At 47.6% G+C, this 9525-nt stretch overlaps 1 protein-coding gene across 1 annotated transcript; it reads left to right on the forward strand.

Annotated features, from left to right (window-relative positions):
- Positions 1–4384: 4384 nt before the first annotated feature.
- Positions 4385–8579, forward strand: MAGEL2 (MAGE family member L2). Its single transcript, XM_072795743.1, has one exon. It carries the CDS (start codon positions 4556–4558, stop codon positions 8114–8116), a length of 3561 nt encoding a protein of 1186 aa, XP_072651844.1. The 5' UTR covers positions 4385–4555; the 3' UTR covers positions 8117–8579.
- Positions 8580–9525: the final 946 nt, after the last annotated feature.

The following is a 9525-nucleotide window of genomic DNA, read 5'->3' on the forward strand; positions in this document are numbered from 1 at the left end:
ATTCCAGATTCGGCAATACATTGCCAAATCTGTGACAAGTTAATTTCCATCCTAAGCCTCAATTTCTTGATGTGTAAAGTGAGGCCAAACACTTGTGGATTTTGTGAGGAATGTACAGTGTATACTTTTAGAATACTATTTGACCACACTTAAGCATTCAATAAATAATAGTTATACTATTTTAATAAATTCCGTGCAATTTTTATTTCAAATGCCTTACATATCTGATACATCCTGGTTTTTTGTTTTCGTTTTTGTTTTTGCTTTTATTTTTTTTAAGACGAGCCCCCAAATCTTTATGCTCTTGCTGGAAAAGTATTTTTTATTAAATTGGAACAAGCATAAGCATTGGAAGCTTGTCTTATTTTTTTTTAAGTTTATGTGCAGGTTTTTTTAAATTTATTTTTTATTGGTGTTCAATTTGCCAACATATAGAATAACACCCAGTTCTCATCCCATCAAGTGCCCATCTCAGTGCCTGTCACCCAGTCACCCCCACCCCCCGCCCACCTCCCCTTCCACCACCCCTAGTTCGTTTCCCAGAGTTAGGAGTCTTTCATGTTCTGTCTCTCTTTCTGATATTTCCCACTCATTTTTTCTCCTTTCCCCTTTATTCCCTTTCACTATTTTTTATATTCCCTCAGTCTGTCTGAGTATACTCAGACATGGAGAATACTCATGAATCTCTCCCACAGCTTTGTTTTATTTTATTTGTATTACTACTGCCAGCATTACACCTCCATCTGCCCACAGTTCAGGCATAAGTGACTCCTCAGTTATTTGCATCAAATACGACCAGTATTAATTTTAAACAATGCAAACAGTAACACTTTATTGTACTGAAAATACAATGTCAATATCTTTATGTGTCAATAATATTTGGTGTCAGATATTCCTCTGTAGCATTGCTCATATCAGTGTTGGGCACATACTTAATTCTTAATAAAAGTCATTTCATAAATAAATAATTTTAGACTTTTTGAAAATCATAACAAATTATTTTGCCCACTCAGAAATATTTACACTATGTCTAACAACTATTTAGGAGTGAAAAATATGTACTTCTCCTAATTTCACAGTTTTATTTTTTTAATGGCTATTCAGGCTGAACGGGCATGTAAAAGTGAACAGGGTATATAAGAGTGAACAAAACAAGGTTCCAATCTGCATGGAGGCTCTGGTGTTGAATCAGAGAGTAAAGAAATATATGAAATTTTAAGGCAGCCTGGGTGGCTCAGCTTTTTAGAGCTGCCTTCAGCCCAGGGCCTGATCCTGGAAACCCAGGATCGAGTCTCACGTTGGGCTCCCTGCATGGAGCCTGCTTCTCCCTCTGCCTGTGTCTCTGCCTCTCTCTTTCTCTGTGTCTCTCATTAATAAATAAACGGATTCTTTTAAAAATATTTTAGTATACCTGACCCAATGATTTTCCTACTTCTATTTGTCTATCCTCAGTTCTCCTTCCCCCAATTTTTTAATTACTTGTGTTATCCTTTTGTTATATACTTATGGAAATACTGCAAGTCTTTTATATTAGAAGACAGACATCTACATCCCATGGATTTTTGGTATATATTTGCCTTTTGCTTTCTCCTCACCTTGAGTTTTTAAGCTGTTTCATAGAGATGCAAGGAAAGGAAATTTTGATAAGACTTGGTTCAGAGGCATAAAAGTGGAAGAGCATACACACAGAAGGTAGGGCTTCAGAAAGCTCAAAGATCCCATAAAGAGAAGGCAGATTTTGAGAGACTGATTTAAAGCATGTAGTCCAAATTTCCCACTGTACTCAGCACAGTTTTGGGTTTTACTGTTATTAAAGCAGTCAATCTTTACAAGGTAGTTATATATTCCTTGGTTTCTCAGGTGTATTGGATGTTGGGAGGAGGTAATGTGTAGGTGTAAGTAGCTAGGTTTTCAAGTGGTGTGGATCTGAGAGTACTGATTATCTAAAATAGGCAGATTTCCCAAGGAAGCATAAACCTATTTCATCTATCATTATTAGTCCCACCAGAATAGCTAAATACTTACTTCTACCCACATTTTTCTCTACCAAACAATGCTACCAAGGAAACACAGATGCAAATGTAAAACTTGACTACTTTCCATTCCAAATGACACTAATTTTTTAATTCCTGATACTTTCTTTTTGTTTCTGTATCACTTTTGGACATAAACTGAGCATCCTTATATGTAACGAACTTAGTAGGAGTTCACATTGGGTGGCAATGAATAGTGTTGCCACACAAAATCAGTGAGGACAGTTGAGACCTACTAGTAGCCATTTACTGGGTAGGATGACTCACAGCATGGTGAACTGAAGGTTAAATCTTCCATAATACTGAAAAAGAAAGGATAAGTAAAATAATCTCTCAGAAAACTATACATTTTAATTAGAGAAGAAGCAACTATATTTTATTGAGGGTAGAAATGTCATAGGCTGAAAAATGAACTCAATTTCCCAAAGCCATCCATAGCCAGTAACTGTCATGTGTCAGGACTGGTGATAGAGGAACACCAAGGTTATATGTCTAGAGTCAGTCCCTCTAAAGTGGTTCCAAACCCCTACCAAAATAAGAAGTCTTATGTGGACTATTAATGCATAAGAGGGACTTGGAAGCCATGAAGCATGGGGATATCCATTCTGTAGAAGTAGCTTTGTGGGTATATATGGGAGTGACATATTACGCACAATGAAAAAGATGCTTGTCTTTGAAAAGGAAGATGTTCCTAGGGACAATAAAACTGAATCTGCAGGACACCTGGGTGGCTCAGGGGTTGGGCATCTGCCTTTGGCTCAGGGGTGATCCTGGAGATCCGGGACCGAGTCCCATATCAGGTTCCCTGCATGGAGTCTGCTTCTCCCCCCTGCCTGTGTCTCTGACTCTCTCTCTGTCTCTCTCATGAATAAATAAATAAAATCTTTTTTTAAAAAAACAAAACACAAACACTGATTCTGAATCTCTTCAGTTGCCAGAAAATAAAACATTGAAACCTCACTCTGAAATTATTCCTTCATTATTTGGTGCAATAATAACCTTGTGAGTGTGTTTATGTCCTGATTGAAATTAATAAATTAACAAATTTGAGGAACATCAACTAAGGGTGCCTCAAGAGGAGTAGGGTATGGCCTTCATCATTCTCTTCTGCCCCCTTGTGGTATCTTTCATGGTATCTTTCTGGACTTGCCCTAGGTGAAAGCCATCTGCTTTAAACTAAACATTCTTGCTATTTAGTATTTTGGATATTTTTAGGAAACCAACCAACTAGAACTGAGACTGTCACTTCCTGTCAATGGGAAGTAGTATAGTAGTATACTATAGTATATATCCAATAATATTGATGTCTTCTGTTTTATCTGTAAATATATCTAATTTTTAAACTGATTTTGTTCATGAGTAGATTTCCCTGAAATTTTGTACTTTATTCTTCATCCATTTTTCCTATATATTAATCTTATATCTATTTATTCACTCATGTTATTGTTTTCTAGTGCATTTTTTGCTTTCTTTTTTATGATTTCTTTCTTGCTCTGTAACTGATAAATAGCACTAAGGAACCCACCATGTTCTTTTGTCCCAGCCATTCCACAGGAAATTTTCCTGGTACTAAAATTGATGTCTTCTATTGATGTCTGCAGTAATTGAATTCCTATGATTTCTTTCTGTAGTCTTTACGATTCCTCTTCTCTGCTTGTGTCTAAAAATGTCTGTATTCTTCAAGACATAGCTCAGGCGTGTCACTCTAAACACTTCTTTTGCAACTGCATTCACTCCTACAGTTCAGAAGTACCTTAACTCCCATTTCAGTTTTCTTTTGAATCCGAAGCCATCATACAAGATGGTCTATAGAGCATCTCTCCTTAGTAGTCCCACAGCACTGCAAATGTCCATGTCCCAATCAATACTCATGAATCTCTCTTCCTACATGCTTCCTACTGTGTCCCTAAAAGAATTAACTACACCAGCAATTCCCCACTTTCCCAGGACAGACTTATATGTGTTCTCCATCTCTTTTGCATTAAATTATAATAGCTACCCATTATGATTCCTGAATCTCTCATATACATATATGCATTTATTTTATCCTCTGGCTCCGATTTTGCTGTATCTGAGCTCAAACCACACCATCTCCCCCCTCATGGATGCCTTCCATGTTACCAGTGGTCTGTTCCTACTCTATACTGCAGTACAGTGATTTCTAAAACATAGGTCTGTTCCTGTCACTCCTCTGTGAAAACTCATCCATGGTAAGTCTCACCAGGCTGCATTAGGGGACTGGACAGAGTGAGAAGGGATCTTGTGTCAGCCAGGATTTCTGGTAGACGCCCCTCTGCACTATCCACTTGTGGTGGTCGGGGGCGGGGAAGGGGCGGGATTGAGCCCCCTTCCCCCCTCCTCCTTACTGCGGAAAGCTGCAGAGCTAAGGGCACTTACTTCCTATTCACCAGTCAGCAGGGAGGGATCCTCTGATCAGCCACGTAGGCATTCTCTTCTCTCTGGAGGAAAAGGCCCAGCAGCTGTCGGAGGAAAAGGCCCACCAGCTGTCAGAGCAAAGGGACATGTCGCAGCTAAGTAAGAATTTGGGTGATTCGAGTCCCCCGGCCGAGGCCCCTAAGCCTCCGGTCTATAGCCGCCCTACGGTTCTGATGCGGGCTCCGCCCGCCTCCTCTCGGGCTCCACCAGTCCCTTGGGATCCACCTCCGATTGATTTGCAGGCTTCACTGGCCGCTTGGCAGGCACCTCAGCCTGCTTGGGAGGCCCCACAGGGCCAGCCGCCTACCCCAGTGGCTCCGATGGCCCAACCTCCAGCCCTTGGGGGCCCGATGGTCCAGGCTCCCCCTCTGGGAGGCCCGATGGGCAAGCCTCCGACTCCCGGAGTCCTGATGATCCATCCTCCCCCTCCCGGAGCCCCGATAGCCCAGCCTCCGACTCCGGGAGTCCTGATGATGCATCCTTCAGCTCCCGGAGCCCCGATGGCCCATCCTCCCCCTCCGGGGACACCGATGGCCCACCCTCCCCCTCCGGGGACCCCGCTGGCCCACCCTCCCCCTCCGGGGACCCCGATGGCCCATCCTCCCCCTCCGGGGACCCCGATGGTGCATCCTCCCCCTCCGGGGACACCGATGGCGCATCCTCCCCCTCCGGGGACACCGATGGCTCACCCTCCCCCTCCGGGGACACCGATGGCCCATCCTCCCCCTCCGGGGACCCCGATGGCCCAGCCTCCGACTCCGGGAGTCCTGATGGCCCAGCCTCTGACTCCAGGAGTCCTGATGGTCCAGCCTCCTGCTCCGGGAGCCCCGATGGCCCAGCCTCCGCCCCCAGGAGCCCTGATGACCCAGCCTCCGCCTCCGGGAGCCCCGATGGCCAAGCCTCCTGGTCCCGGAGTCCTGATGATTCATCCTCCAGGTTCGAGAGCTCCGATTACCCAGCCTGCAGCTTCAGGAGCCCCGATGGCGCAGCCAGCGGCCCCACCTGCTCAGCCTCTGGCTTCTTGGGCCCCACAGGCTCAGCCTCTGATTCTGCAAATCCAGTCTCAGGTTATAAGGGCTCCTCCGCAGGTTCCCCAGGGCCCGCAGGCCCCGCCGGCGCAGCTGGCCACACCCCCGGGTTGGCAGGCCACCTCGCCAGGATGGCAAGCCCCGCCACAAGGCTGGCAAGCCACGCCTCTGGCTTGGCAGGCCACGCAGGTCACCTGGCAGGCTCCGACCATTGCCTGGCAGGCACCTCCACCCGTGCGCCAGGGCCCACCACCCATCCGCCCGGGCCCACCACCCATCCGACCTGGTCCTCCGCCGGTGCGCCAGGCCCCGCCCCCGATACGTCAGGCACCGCCGCTGATCCGCCAGGCACCGCCGCCCATCCGGCCTGCCCCACAGGTCCTGGCCACCCCACCGCCACTCTGGCAGGCTCTGCCACCCCCGCCACCGTTGCGGCAGGCACCGCAGGCTAGGCTGCCCACCCCGCAGGTGCGGGCAGCTCCACAGGTGCGGGCGGCACCGCAGGTGCCCACTGCTCCAGCAGCAACACAGGTGCCCACGGCGCCCCCCGCTGGCCCGCAGGCACCCCAGGCTGTGCTGTCGGCCCCCCTGTCTGCTCCACAGGCTGTGCACTGCCCTCCCATCATCTGGCAGGCCCCCAAAGGCCAAGCCCCAGTGCCACACGAGCTGCCGACATCGATGGAATTCCAGGAGGTGCAGCAAGCCCAGGCTCTTGCCTGGCAGGCTTCCAAGGCCCCTGGGCAGTTCTGGCAGCCAGTGCCCACCCAGGAGGCCCAGAGGCAGGGCCCACCAGTGGTTCAGCTGGAGCAGCCCTTTCAGGGGGTCCCGGCCTCCCAAAAGGCCCTGCAAATCCAGCTACCCACCCAGCAGGCCCAGCCCACGGGCCCGCAAGCAGAGCTGCCCACCTTGCAACTCCAGCCCTCCTGGCAAGGCCCCCCAGCAGCCTTGCAGGGCCAGCCCGGAGCTCCCTTAGCGGCAGCAAATTTTCCCATGGGCTCCGCTAAATCACTGATGACTCCATCGGGAGAATCCAGGGCCTCCTCAATAGAACGCAGGACCTCTTCAAAGGAACGCAGGACCTCTTCAAAGGAACGTAGGGCTCCTTCGAAGGATCGCATGATCTTTGCTGCCACTTTTTGTGCTCCAAAGGCAGTGTCAGCTGCACGAGCACACCTGCCAACTGCCTGGAAAAACTTGCCTGCCACTTCGGAGACCTTCACTGCCACTTCAAGGGTCTTTCCAACTACCTCCCGGTTCCAGCCTGCCTCTTCTAATGCCTTTCAGGGCCCATCTGCGCCCTCAGAGACCCCAAAGTCACTGCCACTTGCTCTGCAGGATCCATTTGCCTGCATGGAGGCCCTGCCTGCAGTTCCATGGGTTCCACAACCCAGTGTGAATGCTTCAAAAGCATCCCAGGCAGTGCCTACCATCCTGATGGCTACGGCAGCTGCCCCCAAGGCAATGGCCACTACTCAAGAGGCCTCGAAGACCCCTGCTGAGCCTCCCCGTCGCTCTGGAAAAGCCACTCGGAAGAAGAAACATCTGAATACTGAAGAGGACAGCAGTGGCCAAGTGCTGCCCCTGCGTGACTGGCAGGCACCAAGACCCTGGGAAAATCTGAACTTGAATGACTGGGAGGTTGAAAACTCTATCCAGGTCCTTGGTGACTGGGAGGGCCCGAGTACCTCCCGTGGCCTGAGTGGCTGGGAGGGCCCGAGCACCTCCCGCATCCTGAGTGGCTGGGAAGGACCCAGCACAACTTGGGCTCTGAGTGCCTGGGAGGGCCCAAGCACTTCCAGGGCCCTGGGTCTCTGGGAAAGCCCAGGTAGCCCTCAGCCCCTGATTATCTCTGAGTTCACCAATCTCTCTCAGGGATTTGGTGTCACCCAGAATGACCCCAAGTTGGAGACTCAGCCATTGTCTCCCTTGGATGAGAGAGCAAATGCATTGGTGCAGTTCCTCTTGGTCAAGGACCAAGCCAAGGTGCCCATTAAGCGCTCAGAGATGGTGAAATTCATCATCCGTGAATATAAAGATGAGTGCTTGGATATCATCAATCGTGCCAACAATAAGCTGGAGTGTGTCTTTGGTTATCAATTGAAAGAAATTGATCCTGAAAACCACTCTTATATTATCATCAACAAGCTGGGACACCATAGGGGTGAACCAGTGGCATCCTATTTAGACAGGCCCAAGTTAGGTCTCCTGATGGTGGTCCTGAGTCTCATTTTTATGAAAGGCAATTGTGTCAGGGAGGACATGATCTTTAGTTTTCTGTACAGGCTTGGGTTGGATGTCCGAGAGACACATGCTCTCTTCGGAAATACAAAGAAACTCATCACTGAAGTATTTGTAAGGCAGAAGTACCTAGAGTACAGACGAATCCCCTATACTGAGCCAGCAGAATATGAATTCCTCTGGGGCCCCCGAGCATTCCTAGAAACCAGCAAGATGCTTGTTTTGAGGTTTTTGGCCAAGCTCCATAAGAGAGATCCACGGTGCTGGCCTTTGCAGTACTTTGAAGCGCTGGCAGAGTGTGAAGCTGAAGATTTGGATGAGGATGAGCCTGGATCCGGTGATAATGCCGGTGACCCCACCAGCAGTTCCCCTCCCCGCTAATGTGGTTCCTTCTGCAGATATCTCATTCCTTTGGGTTCCTGGCCAGAGGCCACTGACAGGGTGGGGTGGGGGGGGCCTTTTGTTTCTGGTGTTTATGTTCCGGTTCTATGTGTGTAAGTTTGGATTTCAATTTGGATCAACTTGGTATCTGCCAAAGCTTTGTACATTTTCATGTGGTGTTGATTTCAATTGGCTACTGTTCTATTTGGTATTTTGGCATCTGTATTTTTAAGTGAGATCTGTGATTCTCTGTTTTGTGTTATAACTGTTATGTTTTGGTATCAGAGTTGTGCTGGCTTTGTGAAATGAATTGAGAAGCTATCCATCTCATTCTGGTACAGATTATGTAGTATTGAAATAGTCTGTTCTTTGAACATTAAAATGACTCATCAGTAAAAGCTGTCTGCAGAAAAATAAATATCTATATCTATATATATAAATATACTTTCAGCATAACATGAAAGTGTTTGTCTTTATTCTCATTTTTACTCTAGATGACTAGGAGCCAAGTTTTACCATATTCTCTAAATAGACTTAAACATCAAGATTACTACCAGTGATAGTAGAAACCACAGTAATGAGCCTTTCCCAAGGACAGTCCTATATTCATCATAATGATGCAATGATTGTGAAGATGTCCTTAATTTAAAAGTAAAACTTCACAAGTCAGGGAGGCTGAATCAGAAAGAACCTGTATACCTCATCTTATTTAATCCTCACAATAGTGCTTCAAAGTGGGGATTATTATTCCCATTTTGTAGATGAGTGTATAAGACCTCCACAGATTAATTGAATGGCACAGATTATTAAGTTGCAATTTGAAGCAGACTTTTCTCCTTAAGGTTACATGGGGAAGGAGGACGATCTTCTTGCAGCACACCACAAGTATCCAGGTTTCTCAGCTACGTGGATCAATTAGCCAATGGGGTATTTGTCAGTTATGGGGCCCATGGTAGGTGTCCAGCGGCTCAGGAGTTGCGGGTTTCATCAACACACTGATACTGAGATGGAAATTTTCCTTGAAAAACATCTAGACTTATAACAGGGTAAAGAAAACACGGGGATGCACTGGGATCCTGCAGATCACAGGTAGTGGTGGAAAAGGAGGGAGATGCATTACTACTGACATGGAGGTTTAATGGGGAGGCAACCAGGAGGTTCCTGGTTGGGTAGGGGGGCATAAATCCTAACATACAGGGGAAGTTAGCTGATAATCTCTGAGGATTCCTAAATAACTATAGTCAACTCCTGGGTGTGGAACTGGTGTGGGAGGGAAGACAACCAAGGACTGAATCCACCTGAGTGCTTTGGGGAAAGAAATTCATGCACAAACCAGAGTGGTGTACACAGGAAGACTTTCCTGAAGTTACTGCTCTCTTCATATGGATCGGGATCATCTGCACTGCAGC

Source organism: Canis lupus, chromosome 2 (genome assembly GCF_048164855.1).
Source record: "Canis lupus baileyi chromosome 2, mCanLup2.hap1, whole genome shotgun sequence".
Classification (NCBI taxonomy): Eukaryota; Metazoa; Chordata; class Mammalia; order Carnivora; family Canidae; genus Canis; species Canis lupus.

Bases quoted from the DNA above. Each gene is read 5' to 3' on its own strand.
- MAGEL2 (XM_072795743.1), top strand. From the start codon at position 4,556: ATGTCGCAGCTAAGTAAGAATTTGGGTGATTCGAGTCCCCCGGCCGAG.